This window comes from Tachyglossus aculeatus, chromosome 14 (assembly GCF_015852505.1).
Source record: "Tachyglossus aculeatus isolate mTacAcu1 chromosome 14, mTacAcu1.pri, whole genome shotgun sequence".
NCBI classification, from domain to species: domain Eukaryota; kingdom Metazoa; phylum Chordata; class Mammalia; order Monotremata; family Tachyglossidae; genus Tachyglossus; species Tachyglossus aculeatus.
Genome location: NC_052079.1, coordinates 13731471 through 13748588, shown reverse-complemented (window position 1 = coordinate 13748588; position 17118 = coordinate 13731471). Strand labels below are relative to the sequence as shown.

Sequence of the window (17118 nt, the reverse complement as noted above, 5' to 3'; positions counted from 1 at the left end):
CCCCTCACCCACATTCTAAATTCCTTCCCAAATTCCTTAATGGCTTTCAAATAATGAAACGATTTGAACATTTCAACAAGAGCACATTTAATGGTTTTAGATCCCCTAAGAGACAGAGGGGGCGGGGAGGCCCCTCACCCCAACTTGCAATGGCCCTTGATAATATGGATGCAACCTTTGCTGGTTAATATGGGGAGGTGGTGTGTGCAACCTGGAGGTTAATAATAGTAATTATTTTGGTATTTGTTAAGCACTTACTATGTGCCTCACACTGTTCTAAGTGCTGGGGTAGGTACAAGGTAAACAGGTCATCCCACATGGGGCTCACAGTCTTAATCCCCATTTTAGGGATGAGGTCATTGAGGACGGAGAAGTGAAGTGACTTTCCCAAGGCCGCACAGCAGACAAGTGGCAGAGGCAGGATTAGAACCCATGCTCTGCCCACTACACCACGCTGCTTCATATGTGAGCCCGTTGTTGGGTAGGGATTGTCTCTGTTGCTGAACTGTATTTTCCAAGCGCTTAGTACAACGCTGTGCACCCAAGAGCTCAATAAATACGATGGAATGAACGAGTTAGTGAAGGGGGAGACCGACAACAAAACAAAACATGGAGACAGGTGTCAACACTTGTCAAAACAAAATGTTTTGTTTTGTTGTCGGTCTCCCCCTTCTAGACTGGGAGCCCGTTGGTGGGTCGGGATCGTCTCTCTATGTTGCCGACTTGGACTTCCCAAGCGTTTAGTCCAGTGCTCCGCACACATTCAGTGCTCAATAAATACGATTGAATGAATAGCTGTAATTCTATTTATTTTGACGGTTTTGACACCTGTCCATGTTTTGTTTGTTGTTAGAGAAGCAGTGTGGCTCAGTGGAAAGAGCACAGGCTTTGCAGTCAGAGGTCAGGGATTCGAATCCCGGCTCTGCCACATGTCTGCTGTGTGACCTTGGGCAAGTCACTTAACTTCTCTGAGCCTCAGTTACCTCATCTGTAAAATGGGGATTAAGACTGTGAGCCCCACGTGGGACAACGTGATCACTTTGTATCCCCCCAAGCACTTAGAACAGTGCTTTGCACATAGTAAGCGCTTAACAAATGCCAACATTATTATTATTATTATTGTCTGTCTCCCCCTTCCAGACTGTGAGCCCTTTGGTGGGTCAGGACCGTCTCTCTATGTTGCCGACTTGTACTTCCCAAGCGCTTAGTCCAGTGCTGTGCACACAGTCAGTGCTCAATAAATACAATTGAATGAATAGCTGTAATTCTATTTCTTCTGACGCTTTTGACATCTGCCTCCATGTCTTGTTTGTTGTCTGTGTCCCCCTTCTAGACTGGGAGCCCGTTGTTGGGTCGGGACCGTCTCTGTATGTTGTCAACTTGGACTTCCCAAGCGTTTAGTCCAGTGCTCTGCACACAGTCAGCGCTCAATAAATACGATATCGAATGAATGAACAGCTTTAATTCTATTTTGACGGTTTTGACACCTGTCTCCATGTTTTGTTTATTGTCTGTCTCCCCCTTCTAGACTGTGAGCCCGTTGGTGGGTCGGGACCGTCTCTCTAGGTTGCCGACTTGGACTTCCCAAGTGCTTAGTCCAGTGCTCTGCACACAGTCAGCGCTCAATCAATACTGTTGATTGATTCACCATGCCTCATTCTCGCCTGTCCCGCCATCGACCCCCAGCCCACATCATCCCCCTGGCCTGGAATGCCCTCCCTCCGCACATCCGCCAAGCTAGCTCTCTTCCTCCCTTCAAAGCCCTACTGAGAGCTCACCTCCTCCAGGAGGCCTTCCCACACTCAGCCCCCTCCTTCCTCTCCCCCTCCTCCCCATCCCCCCTGCCTTACCTCCTTCCCCTCCCCACAGCACCCATATATATGTATATATGTTTGTACGTGTTTATTACTCTATTTATTTTATTTGTACATATTCTATTTATTTTATTTTGTTAATATGTGTTGTTTTCTTGTCTGTCTCCCCCTTCTAGACTGTGAGCCCGCTGTTGGGTAGGGACCGTCTCTATATGTCGCTGACTTGGACTTCCCAAGCACTTAGTCCAGCGCTCTGCACACAGTAAGCGCTCAATAAATACGATTGAATGAATGAATGAATGAATAGGGACCGTCTCTCTATGTTGCCGACTTGTACTTCCCAAGCGCTTAGTCCAGTTCTCTGCACACAGTAAGCCCTCAATAAATACTACTGTATATCTATACATGTTTGTGCAGATTTATTACTCTATTTATTTATTTATTTCACTCGTACATATTTATTCTATTTGGTTTATATGGGTTTTTTTGCTGTCTGTCTCCCCCTTCAAGACTGTGAGCCCGCTGTTGGGTAGGGACCACCTCTGTATGTTGCCGACTTGGACTTCCCAAGCGCTTAGTCCAGTGCTCTGCACACAGTAAGCGCTCAATAAATACGATTGAATGAATGAATGAATAGGGACCGTCTATGTTGCCGACTTGTACTTCCCAAGCGCTTAGTACAGTGCTTTGCACACTTTAAGCGCTCAATAAATGCGATTGAGTGAATGAATGAATGAATAGGGACCGTCTATGTTGCCGACTTGGACTTCCCAAGCGCTTAGTACAGCGCTTTGCACACTTTAAGCGCTCAATAAATACGATTGAATGAAAGAATGAATGAATGAATAGGGACCGTCTATGTTGCCGACTTGGACTTCCCAAGCGCTTAGTACAGTGCTCTGCACACAGTAACCGCTCAGTAAATACGACCGTATATGTATACATGTTTGTATAGATTTATTACTCTATTTCACTTGTACATATTTATTTTATTTGGTTTATATGTTTTGTTTTGCTGTCTGTCTCCCCCTTCTAGACCGTGAGCCCGCTGTTGGGTAGGGACCGTCTCTCTATGTTGCCGACTTGTACTTCCCAAGAGCTTAGTACAGTGCTCTGCACACAGTAAGCGCTCAATAAATATGATTGAATGAATGAATAGGGACCGTCTCTCTATGTTGCCGACTTGGACTTCCCAAGCGCGTAGTCCAGCGCTCTGCACACAGTAAGCGCTCAATAAATATGACTGTATATGTATACATGTTTGTACAGACATTACTCTATTTCACTTGTACATATTTATTTTATTTGGTTTATATGTTTTGCTGTCTGTCTCCCCCTTCTAGTCCGTGAGCCCGCTGTTGGGTAGGGACCGTCTCTATGTGTTGCCAACTTGGACTTCCCAAGCGCTTAGTCCAGCGCTCTGCACACAGTAAGCGCTCAATAAATACGACTGTATATGTATACATGTTTGTACAGACTTATTACTCTATTTCACTTGTACATATTTATTTTATTTGGTTTATATGTTTTACTGTCTGTCTCCCCCTTCTAGACCGCGAGCCCGCTGTTGCGTAGGGACCGTCTCTAGATGTTGCCAACTTGGACTTCCCAAGCGCTCAGTACAGCGCTCTGCACACAGTAAGCGCTCAATAAACACAACTGTATATGTATACTTGTTTGTACAGACTTATTACTCTATTTATTTCACTTGTACATATTTATTTTATTTGGTTTATATGTTTTGCTGTCAGTCTCCCCCTTCTAGACTGTGAGTCCACTGTTGGGTAGGGACTGTCTCTCTATGCTGCCAACTTGTACTTCCCAAGTGCCTAGTACAGCGCACTGCACACAGTAATTGCTCAATAAATACGACTGTATATGTATACATGTTTGTACAGACTTATTACTCTATTTATTTCACTTGTACATATTTATTTTATTTGGTTTATATGTTTTGCTGTCTGTCTCCCCCTTCTAGACGCGAGCCCGCTGTTGGGTAGGGACTGTCTCTAGATGTTGCCAACTTGGACTTCCCAAGCGCTTAGTCCAGCGCTCTGCACACAGTAAGCGCTCAATAAATACGACTGTATATGTATGCATGTTTGTACAGACTTATTACTCCATTTATTTCACTTGTACATATTTATTTTACTTGGTTTGTATGTTTTGCTGTCTGTTTCCCCCTTCTAGACCGTGAGCCCCCTGTTGCGTAGGGACCGTCTCTATGTGTTGCCAACTTGGACTTCCCAAGCGCTCAGTCCAGCGCTCTGCACACAGTAATTATTCAATAAATATGACTGTATATGTATACATGTTTGTACAGACTTATTACTGTATTTATTTCACTTGTACATATTTATTTTATTTGGTTAATATGTTTTGCTGTCTGTCTCCCCCTTCTAGGCCGTGAGCCCGCTGTTGGGTAGGGACCGTCTCTCTATGTTGCCAACTTGTACTTCCCAAGCGCTTAATACAGTGCTCTGCACACAGTAATTGCTCAATAAATACGACTGCATATGTATACATGTTTGTACAGACTTATTACTCTATTTCACTTGTACATATTTATTTTATTTGGTTTATATGTTTTGCTGTCAGTCTCCCCCTTCTAGACACGAGCCCGCTGTTGGGTACGGACCGTCTCTATGTGTTGCCAACTTGTACTTCCCAAGCGCTTAGTCCAGCGCTCTGCACACAATAAGCGCTCAATAAATACGACTGCATATGTATACATGTTTGTACAGACTTATTACTCTATTTATTTCACTTGTACATATTTATTTTATTTGGTTTATATGTTTTGCTGTCTGTCTCCCCCTTCTAGACCGCGAGCCCGCTGTTGGGTAGGGACTGTCTCTATGTGTTGCCGACTTGTACTTCCCAACGCTTAGTCCAGCGCTCTGCACACAGTAAGTGCTCAATAAATACGACTGCATATGTATGTTTGTACACACTTATTACTCTATTTATTTCACTTGTACGTATTTATTTTATTTGGTTTATATGTTTTGCTGTCCGTCTCCCCCTTCTAGACTGTGAGCCCGCTGTTGCGTAGGGACCGCCTCTATCTGTTCCCGACTTGGACTTTTGGGAAGCCCAGCGCTCCGCACCCAGTAGGCGCTCAATAAATACGACTGGATGAATGAACCGATTGAACGAATGGGCCCCCGCCCCCTCGTCGCGGTGGGGAGGCGTCTCCCCCGCTCGCTGAGGCGGCGCGCGGCCTAGCGCGAGGCCTAGCGGGCGGGCGGGCCGCCTTAAAGCCCCGCCCTCTCGTAAAGCCGCCGCCGGCGGCGCCTGCGCCTCCCCGGCCGTGGAGCAGCCATGATGGTGGGTGCCTGGGCGGGGGAGCGGGGGTCGGGGGGCGGCGGGCGGGCCGGCCGGTTAACGTTCCCCCCGCTTTGTGTTTCCCCCTTCGGCCTCGCAGGAAGGCCTGGACGACGGCCCCGACTTCCTCACCGAGGAGGACCGCGGAGTAAGTCCTGCCCCCCGCCCGGGCCCTTCCTCCCCTCCTCTCCCCGAGGCCTCCCCCCTGCCTTCTCCCCTAGGCCTTAATTCTCTTTATTCCGACCGCCCTGACAACCGTCTCCACGCTTTGTTTGTTGTCGGTTCATTCATTCAGTCGTATTTATTGAGCGCTTACAGTGGGCAGAGCACTGGACTAAGCGCTTGGGAAGGACAAGTTGGCAGCATAGAGAGACGGACCCTATTCATTCATTCATTCAGTCGTATTTATTGAGCGCCTACTGTGTGCATAGTACTGTAGTAAGCGCTTGGGAAGTCCAAATTGGCAACATCTAGAGACGGTCCCTACCCAACAGTGGGCTCTCTCACCGCCCCCCGAGGCCTCTCCCCTCTGACCGCCCCCCCCCCCATGCTTCTCCCCTAAACCTTAATTCTATTTATTCCGACGGCTTTGACAACTGTCTCCATGCTTTGTTTGTTGTCTGTTCATTCATTCAGTCGTATTTATTGAGCGCTTACTGTGTGCAGAGCACTGGACTGAGCGCTTGGGAAGTACAAGTTGGCAGCATAGAGAGACGGTCCCTATTCATTCATTCATTCTAATCGTATTTATTGAGCGCTTACTGTGGGCAGAGCACTGGGCTAAGCGCTTGGGAAGTCCAAGTTGTCAACATCTAGAGACGGTCCCTACCCAACAGTGGGCTCTCTCACCGCCCCCCGAGGCCTCTCCCCTCTGACCCCCCCCCATGCTTCTCCCCTATTCTTTAATTCTGTTTATTCCGACGGCTTTGACAACTGTCTGCATGTTTTGTTTGTTGTCTGTTCATTCATTCAGTCGTATTTATTGAGCACATGCTGTACTAAGCGCTTGGGAAGTCCAAGTTGGCAACACATAGAGACGGTCCCTACCCAACAGTGGGCTCCCTCACCGCCCCCCGAAGCCTCTCCCCTCTGACCTCCCCCATGCTTCTCCCCTATGCTTTAATTCTATTTATTTCGACGGCTTTGACAACTGTGTCCATGTTTTGCTCGTTGTCTATTCATTCATTCAATCGTATTTATTGAGCGCCTACTGTGTGCATAGTACTGTAGTAAGCGCTTGGGAAGTCCAAGTTGGCAACATCTAGAGACGGTCCCTACCCAACAGTGGGCTCTCTCACCGCCCTCCGAGGCCTCTCCCTTCTGACCACCCCCTTGCTTCTCCCCTATGCTTTAATTCTATTGATTCCGACGGCCTTGACAACTGTCTGCATGTTTTGTTTGTTGTCTGTTCATTCATTCAGTCGTATTTATTGAGCGCTTACTGTGTGCAGAGCACCGGACTAAGCGCTTGGGAAGTACAAGTTGGCAGCATAGAGAGACGGTCCCTACCCAACAGTGGGCTCTCTCACCGCCCCCCGAGGCTTCTCCCCTCTGACCTCCCTCCCCCTTGCTTCTCCCCTATACTTTAATTCTATTTATTCCGACGGCTTTGACAACTGCCTCCACGCTTTGTTTGTTGTCTCTTCATTCATTCAGTCGTATTTATTGAGCGCTTACTGTGTGCAGAGCACTGGACTGAGCGCTTGGGAAGTCCAAGTTGGCAACACATAGAGACGGTCCCTACCCAACAGTGGGCTCTCTCACCGCCCCCCCCGAGGCCTCTCCCCTCTGACCTCCCCTATGCTTCTCCGCTATGCTTTAATTCTATTTATTCCGACGGCTTTGACAACTGTGTCCATGTTTTGCTTGTTGTCTGTTCATTCATTCAATCGTATTTATTGAGCGCTTACTGTGTGCATAGTACTGTAGTAAGCGCTTGGGAAGTCCAAGTTGGCAACATCTAGAGACGGTCCCTACCCAACAGTGGGCTCTCTCACCGCCCCCCGAGGCCTCTCCCCTCTGACCGCCCCCCCCCCATGCTTCTCCCCTAAACCTTAATTCTGTTTATTCCGACGGCTTTGACAACTGTCTCCACGCTTTGTTTGTTGTCTGTTCATTCATTCAGTCGTATTTATTGAGCGCTTACTGTGTGCAGAGCAGTGTAGTAAGCTCTTGGGAAGTACAGGTTGGCAACATCTAGAGACGGTCCCTACCCAACAGTGGGGTCTCTCACCGCCCCCCGAGGCCTCTCCCCTATACTTTAATTCTGTTTATTCCGACGGCCTTGACAGCTGTCTCCACGCTTTGTTTGTTGTCTGTTCATTCAATCGTATTTATTGAGGGCTTACTGTACTAAGCGCTTGGGAAGTACAAGTTGGCAACATCAGTGCTTAGAACAGTGCTTTGCACATAGTAAGCGCTTAACAAATGCCATCAGTTATTATTATTATTATATAGAGACGGTCCCTACCCAACAGTGGGCTGTCTCACTGCCCTCCCCGAGGCCTCTCCCCTCTGACCCCCCCACCATGCTTCTCCCCTATATTTTAATTCTATGTATTCCGACGGCCTTGACAACTGTCTCCACGCTTTGTTTGTTGTCTGTTCATTCATTCAGTCGTATTTATTGAGGGCTTACTGTACTAAGCACTTGGGAAGTCCAAGTTGGCAACATCTAGAGACGGTCCCTACCCAACAGTGGGCTCTCTCACCGCCCCCCGAGGCCTCTCCCCTCTGGCCACCCCCATGCTTCTCCCCAATTCTTTAATTCTGTTTATTCCAACGGCTTTGACAACTGTCTGCATGTTTTGTTTGTTGTCTGTTCATTCATTCAGTCGTATTTATTGAGCACATGCTGTATTAAGCACTTGGGAAGTCCAAGTTGGCAACATCTAGAGACGGTCCCTACCCAACAGTGGTCTCTCTCACCGCTCCCCGAAGCCTCTCCCCTCTGACCTCCCCCATGCTTCTCTCCTATGCTTTAATTCTATTTATTCCGACGGCTTTGACAACTGTGTCCATGTTTTGCTTGTTGTCTATTCATTCATTCAATCGTATTTATTGAGTGCTTACTGTGTGCATAGTACTGTAGTAAGTGCTTGAGAAGTCCAAGTTGGCAACGTATACATACGTTTGTACAGATTTATTACTCTACTTATTTTACTTATACATATTTACTATTCTATTTGTTTTGTCAATGATGCCCATATAGCTTTAATTCTATTTGTTCTGACGATTTTGATACCTGTCTCTATGTTTTGTTTGTTGTGTGTCTCCTTCTTCTAGCCAGGGAGCCCGTTGTTGGGTCGGGACCATCTCTGTAGGTTGCCGGCTTGGACTTCCCAAGCGCTTAGTCCAGTTCATTTGTATATATATTTGTACAGATTTATTACTCTACTTATTTTACTTGTACGTATTTACTATTCTGTTTATTTTAGAGAAGCAGCGTGGCTCAGTGGAAAGAGCCCGCGCTTGTATATATATATATTTGTACGGATTTATTACTCTACTTATTTTACTTGTACATCTTTACTATTCTATCTATTTTAGAGAAGCAGTGTGGCTCAGTGGAAAGAGCCCGGGCTTGTATATATATTTGTACAGATTTATTACTCTACTTATTTTACTTGTACATATTTACTATTCTATTTATTTTAGAGAAGCAGCGTGGCTCAGTGGAAAGAGCCCGGGCTTGTATATATATTTGTACAGATTTATTGCTCTGCTTATTGTACTTGTACATATTTACTATCAGCTTGTAACCTCCCCAGCGCTTAGAGCAGTGCTTTGCACATAGTAAGCGCTTAATAATTGCCATTATTATTATTATTACTATTCTATTTTAGAGAAGCAGCGTGGCTCAGTGGAAAGAACCCGGCTTTGGAGTCAGAGGTCATGGGTTCAAATTCCGGCTCTGCCAATTGTCAGCTGTGTGACTTTGGGCAAGTCACTTCACTTCTCTGGGCCTCAGTTACCTCATCTGTAAAATGGGGATTAAGACTGTGAGCCCCCCGTGGGACAACCTGATCACCTTGTAACCTCCCCAGCGCTTAGAGCAGTGCTTTGCACACAGTAAGCGCTTAATAAATGCCATTATTATTATTAAATACGAATGAGTGAATGAATAAATGCTCACCCCTTCTGCCTCCCTCGGGGCCTTCTTACCCCTCGCCCCCGACCACCCCCCCGCCTCGCCCTCTGCTCTACCCCCTTCCCCTCAGCACTCATCTAGATTTGTGCATATTTATTACTCTATTAATTCATTCAATTGTATATATTGGATTGAATTTAGAGAAGCAGCGTGGCTCAGTGGAAAGAGCTCAAGCTTTGGAGTCAGAGGTCATTGGTTCAAATCCCGGCTCCGCCACTTGGCAGCTGTGTGACTTTGGGCAAGTCACTTAACTTCTCTGTGCCTCAGTTACCTCATCTGGAAAATGGGGATGAAGACTGTGAGCCCCACGTGGGGCAACCTGATCACCTTGTATTCCCCCCCAGCACTTAGAACAGTGCTTTGCACGTAGTAAGTGCTTAATAAATGCCATTATTATTATTTATTGAGCTCTTACTGTGTGCAGAGCACTGTACCAAGCGCTTGGTAAGCACAAGTCGGCAACACATAGAGATGGTCCCCACCCAACAACGGGCTTACAGTCTAGAAGGGGGAGACGTGATGTGTATATAGCTATAATTCTGTTTATTTTGACGGTCTTGACGCCCGTCTTCTAGCCTGTGAGCCCGTTGTTGAGTAGTGACTGTCTCTGTTGTCGAATTGGACTTTGCAAGCGCTTAGTACAGTGCTCTGCACACAGTAAGCGCTCAGTGAATACGAATGAATGAATGAAATGGAGCCACGAGAAAATATCTGGAAGCAAGTGCCCACTTTTGAGTAGTAGGAGTTTTCTGGTATTTGGGGGTTTGGTTCACGATGAATCCATAATTAATGTCACATCAGTTTGGAAAAGTTAACTTTCAGAAGTTTTTTTGGCTTGACCTTCTTTAAAAGGCTAGTTAGCTACTAATCTGACCAGTTTCAGGGAGTTGAAATAAAATCGGATGAATCAGCACATTTGACATTCAAAGGAATGAAGTGATAAGGCCGTTGAGTTAAAGGAATTGATTTTTTTAAACTGACTGAAAGAAAAATCTGACAGAAAGACCCATATCTCTCATTTTGAGTCACATTTTCCCCTCTGTGCCTGTAAAATGAGAATAATACTGTATTTCCTCCAATGAAGGGTGACTGATTGTCACACCATGTACATGTTCAGAAACAGTATGATTGTTGATGTAGAAGTCCAGTACAGTTTTTGCAAGAGTTGAGGGTTTTTTTTTAAATGAAAATTGGTCTCAATTTCTTTTATGCTCATGGAAAAATGTGTTTGTGATAGTGGAAATGATTACAAGATGTTCATAGTACTAGTACATTGGGGAGGAAACATGTCCACCAATTCTGTTATATCGAATTCTCTCAAACGCTTAGTACTTAGTCCAAACGCTGTGTGCTCTGCACACAGTAACTGCTCAATAAATGCAATTGATTAAAAGGAAGTAAGTGTGATTGGGCGATATTTTCTTGCAGATCCAGATTTTCATATGAGAATGGAAAACCATCATCATGAACCAGAATGTTATACCAGCGTGAAACATTGTTAAGCAGTCAAATGTGAACAGTGATTTAGATTTGGTAGACATTAAAGCATTTGAAAAATATTTAGGAAGGTCTGGAATCCAGCAAATATACATATATATATATATATATATATATATATATATATATATATATATATATGTATACACTTTAAACAGAGCAAATAAATGTATAGTAGAAAAATTTGCGTCTGTAGTAGCAGTGAAAGTAGGGTGGCCCTATGCCCAATTTCAGCGATCTGTCCCCTGTCTGGTTCCGATTTGACTCAGTTGCATTTATGTGTGGTTTCTTTATTTCAAGCACCCAACCCGTCCCCCAGCTATGCTCAGGACCTCCTTCCCTTCCCCACAGCACTTGTATATATGTATATATGTTTGTACATATTTATTACTCTATTTATTTTACTTGTACATATCTATTCTATTTTATTTTGTTAGTATGTTTGGTTTTGTTCTCTGTCTCCCCCTTTTAGACTGTGAGCCCACTGGTGGGTAGGGACTGTCTCTATATGTTGCCAACTTGTACCTCCCAAGCGCTTAGTACAGTGCTCTGCACACAGTAAGCGCTCAATAAATACGATTGATTGATTGATTGAGTGGCACCTGCATTCAGAGGGACCTGTTGGGTGGGGGTGAATGGGAAGGCCCTGAAGCACGTTTGATGGTCAGAAGACCCCTTAAAGGAACACTTTAGGCTCAGGTGGCCTCGGACGGATTTCTACAGTGTTGCCTGGGACTAACTACATTGCTCCATTTTGTTCTGGGAGTAATGCGTGCAGTTTCCCACGCAGCTCAGTGGCCAGGATCTTTGAGGGCCCCTCAATGACCTCTTTAAGTATAGGGCAGCCCCAGTGTTCAGGTGTCAGTTATCTAGTTTTCCCTTATCCAAGTGCCTTTCGGTTGTTGAGGGAAGGAATTGGAGAATATGGCCAAATTGTTTTCCTTTGCTCCGCAAGAAGGCAGAGCATTACAGGCAGTTAGAAAGTAAAGTTTAGATTAGCCTGATTTGAGAGGACAAGAATGCAAAAAAAAAGAAAGATCTTTTGGGAACTGGAAAAACAGACAATGAATGTTTCAGTGTACTGTAATAATAATAATGGCATTTATTAAGTGCTTACTATGTGCAGAGCACTGTTCTAAGAGCCGGGGAGGTTACAAGGTGTTCAGGTTGTCCCGCGGGGGGCTCACAGTCTTAATCCACATTTTACAGATGAGGGAACTGAGGCCCAGAGAAGTTAAGTGACTTGCCCAAAGTCACACAGCTAACAATTGGCAGAGTCGGGGTTTGAACTCGTGACCTCTGACTCCAAAGCCCGCGCTCTTTCCATTGAGCCACGCTGCTTCCCAAATGCTACTGTACTCTCCCAAATGCTTAGTACAGTGCTCTGGACCGAGTGTGAGCTCAGTGAATACCACTGATTGATTGATTCAGACCTTAGAGAAGCAGCGTGGTTCAGTGGAAAGAGCCCAGGCTTTGGAGTCAGAGGTCATGGGTTCAAATCCCAGCTCCACCAATTAGCTGTGTGACTTTGGGCAGGTCACTTCACTTCTCTGTGCCTCAGTTCCCTCATCTGTAAAATGGGGATTAAAAACCGTGAGCCCCCCGTGGGACAACCTGATCACCTTGTAAGCTCCCCAGCGCTTAGAACAGTGCTTTGCACATAGTATGCGCTTAAGAAATACCATCATTATTATTATTATTATTAGAAGGGTGATGGATCAACAGAAGAAATTTGTGGAGAATCTCTGTGAAATGGCCAGTCGTCAAACTTTTCTAGATGATATTCCAGGGATGATTCTGGATTCAGTAGCGTCTCCCCGGTTGGCCAGAAATAAAGGTTATAAAATTGTTTAGGTAGAAACCACAATTTTTACATAAATGCATTTTATAAGTGCTTTACGAAATCTTTTCAGCCTACTGGAAAACCAGGGTAGCAATCACTGCCAGTAGCTTATCTTTGAATAAAAAAAGTTTGATAGGCATACTTTTTCAACAGGGCAGCATATAGATTAATTTGCATGCTCAACAGAGCACAATATGGCACAAGGTATATCTTGATGTTGTACTGTACTAACATTAAATGAAGATTTCTAAATAATCTGCCCTTGCTTTCATAGCATCATCTTGGGTGGAGCATAATCTTAATATTTAATTCCTCCAAAGAGCAAAACATTGCATCTAGTCTTCTGTCAATATTATCCTTCACTGGTGTTGGTAGCATCAACTGATATTGTCCACAAAAACATATTTAGATTCAGCATGTTGGCATTGACTCCCCAGGCAAACAGTTCAGCACTAGTCAGATGTTCTTTGCCTGTGAGTACAGTCTTTAGTTTGTCCATTTTTCTTTGTCTTATTCCCTCTCTATAGCCTGCCTCAGTATTTACATGTTATTCCAGAGATTAACCCCCTTCTCCCAAACTTCCCCCACCTTGATTTTTTTAAAAATTTCCCAATGTGCTTGTTGGATCCCTCGTGAAGGATTACACTAGTTGATAGTGTGTAAGACAGCGTTCTTCAAACCAGGTCGCCAATATCTCTTCGCAGGCATCTAATATTCTTTCATGAATTTTGCGTGACAGGCAGTTATTGGTATTAATTGAGCATTTACTCTGTGCAGGCGCAGTACTAACCACTTGGGAAAGTACAATACATCAGCGTTGGTAGACGTGATCTCTTCCCTACAAGGAACTTACAGACTCTTAAGAGTTGGTCAAGACAGACTTTAAAATTAATTATAGATAAGGAAAACACTAGAATAAAATGACACATTTACAACAGTCAAGCCAGAATTTGCCAGCAGTTAAGCTAATATCTAAATCCATCCGACTGAAAGAAGAGTTGTCTGGGTTAAGGAGCCCAAAGTAGAAAGATGTATTTCCAACTGCCTCTTTTACAGGCGCAGTAGTGTGTGCATCTACTGTATTCATCAGGCAGCAGCTTTTTAGCTAGGATGGGAACAGCCTGCTTGCCGCTTTTAGGCAAAGGATTCTGGTTGCTCTTTTATGACAGAAGGGAAGAGGAGGCAGATCCTGCCTAGTAACAGAAAAGCAGTGTGGCTCAGTGGAAAGAGCACGGGCTTTGGAGACAGAGGTCACGGATTCAAATTCCGGCTCCGCCAATTGTCAGCTGTGTGACTTTGGACAAGTCACTTAACTTCTCTGTGCCTCAGTTCCCTCATCGTAAAATGGGGGTTAAGGCTGTGAGCCCCACGTGGGACAACCTGATCACCTTGTATCCCCCCAGTGCTTAGGACAGTGCTTTGCACATAGTAAGCACTTAACAAATACCATCATCATTATCATTATTATAGAGGGTGCAGATATTGATCCTCTGTTTTACCAGTTTCCTCCCCATAGTTTGGGATCTTGTGTGGTTCCTTATTTGGATTTGTGTCCAAACCGTTCTGTCTTGAAGGGAGGGAGGGTCTGTAGATGGATGGTGGACTTGGCCTGGGGGGGCCTCCAAATTCAAATACCCAGGAGGGCCCACTTGTTTCCAGGCATCAGGCATGGGAGTCTGTAGGGGTTTCAGGAGTCTGATTTGGTCCGGGATCCAACAAGGGGAAAAGTCCGGCACGAGTCTGGTTTTCCTGAGTCTAACAGGACCCAGCAGGGATCAGAAGGTCACAGTTCTGAGGGGAGCTGCATATTCAGTTCGGTAAGCATACTTTTTCAAGCGGGCAACATAGAGATTCATTTGCATGCTGAGCAGAGCACAATATTGATGAAGTTACATTTGATGGTGTATTGTATTAGCATTAAATGCGTGAGTTTGCATGTTCAGTCAGTTGGAGCTTGCCTGTGAATAAATTCATCACACCTGTGAGGCAGCTTTGTAGTCCTCTTGGCCCAAATAAGGCCAAATTTGGAGTGAGACTGTCCTCATCATCAGTCGTATTTATTGAGCACTATGTGCAGAGCACTGTACTAAGCGCTTTCTATGGGCTAGTCCAACTTGGGACCCATGGGCCCAGGCTGGTTCTTGTATCTACAGCCTAGAGAACCCCAACCTTAACTCTCTCTGGTATCGTTGAGCCCACTGTAGTGAAGAAACTGACTTTCTTGCCAATTTCCCCAGTGCTTGTTCAGACTGGAATGAATGGGTAATGCTGGAATGGCATAGGAAACGGCTTCCTGTTGGACTGTAGTTTTAACTGATTTCTGGGAACACATTGAGTAATGTTAATGAAAAGGATGCCAAGATGTCACCATCATCCTGTTGCAGTCCCACTTGTGATCCACAAACATTTTCTTAAGACTCACTGGTCTGAAACTTGGATGCAAAAAGCAACTAGGTCTTGGATTAAGAACAGCACCACCCCACCCACCCTTCCCAGAAAAATTAGTTGACAGTTATCGGATGGATTTAAAATAGCGTTTCTTCTGTTCTCTAGTAGTAATGTCGTTAAGTGTTTACTCTGGACTGAGCCTGGGGTAAATACAAGATTAGCAGATTGGGACTCCCAATGGAAATGAGAGAGTAAGCAGTTAAAATGAGAAATGACAGTGGAAAACACAACTAAGGGGAGGGAGCTGGAGGCAGTGAGGGTGCTGTTTCATACAGTTTCCTACTTTAAAATAGCAGTTCATCACCTTATGAGCTGGCTAATGAATTAAAGGAGATGGGGTTACTGAATGAAATACATTTTGGGGTAATGCATGTAAATACAATCACTTTTTTGTGTTTGGGGTGAACAACTGAAAAGAACAGTGACAGTGGAAAGCAGAACTACAGGGAGGTAACTGGAGGCAGTGAGGCTGCCGTTTGAAGCAGCTTCCTATTTTTAAATGACAGTGCTCTACCTTTTGAGCTGGCTAATGACTTAAAGGAGATGTGGTTACTACCTAAAACACACTTTCTGGGCAACATAGAGAGTGACCTTTCTGAGCTGTTGCAAGAGGCCCTCCTTTTATTCTTTGACTGTCTGGCACACTGCCCAAAATGTAATAACTGTCTTTTCTTGTCAAAAGTCCCCTATTTTGTATCTTATCAGCATGGGACTTTCTGTTCCGGTTGGTCCCCAAGTTCGCAAGCATCATGATATTAGAATGCAGAAGTGCACAAAAGAAAGGGAAGAAAAGGGAGATGATGAAACTGTCACGGGAGCTTAATAAGACACGTGAGAGGAAAGCTCTGCACATGGAAAAGTCTGTAGGAGCAATTCCCAAGGAAAATGCATATTGGATTATTAGGATATATTGTGGTTAGTAAATAGTAAAATAAAATTCTTGTAATTATGCACCGGGAAGTGTATTCTGAAGGAAACAATTTCATAGATTGCCAGTATAAATTAATTTTAGAGTTTTTGCTCAGATTCCTTTCTCTGTGAATTTCCTTGTTTTTTTTTAAGTCAGATCTTAAATATTTTAGTTTACTTCTAGATGATAATGTACAGTCTGTCCTTTGTAGGGAACTCTAGAGAATCTTAGTCTGCTTTGTGTGCTTCCTGCAGTCATGTTGAAATATAATTGGCCAAAGCAGAATGAAGTGTGGTTGGGAAAGCCTCTTTGTCAAAAGCATCCTTCCTTCAGCCTCCAATTGCCCCTACCCATATCTGCCAAAATGTCAACTGTTTGGGTTAAACTTTTAGGATATTCTACATGTTTTTTTCTCCCGCCAAAGTTGAAAAAAAAAATCAAAAAGTGAGAACGACGAAGTACTGGTATGTAAAATCACAAATATATTTTCATTAAGGTTGAATTTCTTTGTCTAGCTGAGAGCAATAAATGTAGATCTTCAGAGCGATGCTGCCCTTCAGGTGGACATTTCTGATGCTCTTAGTGAGAGGGACAAAGTGAAATTCACTGTTCACACAAAGGTAAACCTGGCTTTCTACTTTGCATTATTTGGGCTTTTCCTTAATGTTGCATAGATAATTAGACATTTGTTTGGACTCTGATTTTGAACCTAGTCGATGTAATAAATTAAATAAAACATAAATATATTTTACAGTCGATTAATTCAGGATTACCAAGATCCTTGAGAAAATAGATGAAACACTGTTATAAAACATTGATTTAAAATGTGTTAGTGCTGAAGAATGTGAACTTTCATATTCTCCTTATATATTCTCTATAAAAAATTAGAATCTGTTATTGTCACCTAATTTCCTAATCTTTAATTTGATATTGACTTTTCACCTCGTATAAAACAGTGATTTTTCAAGTTCTGAATTTAACTCCTAGGCTCCTTTTCTAATTTTGGACACATTTTTTTTGTGTGTGAAGAATTGGCTTTCATAATGGTATTATTATAGTAAACTTGCCAATTCATTTTTCTAACTACTCTAATGATCGTTTTTCTCTCTGGTTATGAAGAATATCATTT

At 44.1% G+C, this 17118-nt stretch overlaps 1 protein-coding gene across 1 annotated transcript in view; it reads left to right on the top strand.

Moving 5' to 3' along the window:
* The first annotated feature begins 5026 nt into the window (after positions 1–5026).
* Positions 5027–17118, top strand: part of SNX6 (sorting nexin 6) — a 35421-nt gene continuing 23329 nt past the window's right edge. Inside the window, exons 1-3 of the mRNA XM_038756926.1 lie at positions 5027–5144; positions 5242–5289; positions 16505–16609. Coding sequence (XP_038612854.1) covers positions 5139–5144; positions 5242–5289; positions 16505–16609 — 159 coding nt within the window. The 5' untranslated portion in view covers positions 5027–5138. The remainder of the gene's footprint in view (positions 5145–5241; positions 5290–16504; positions 16610–17118) is intronic.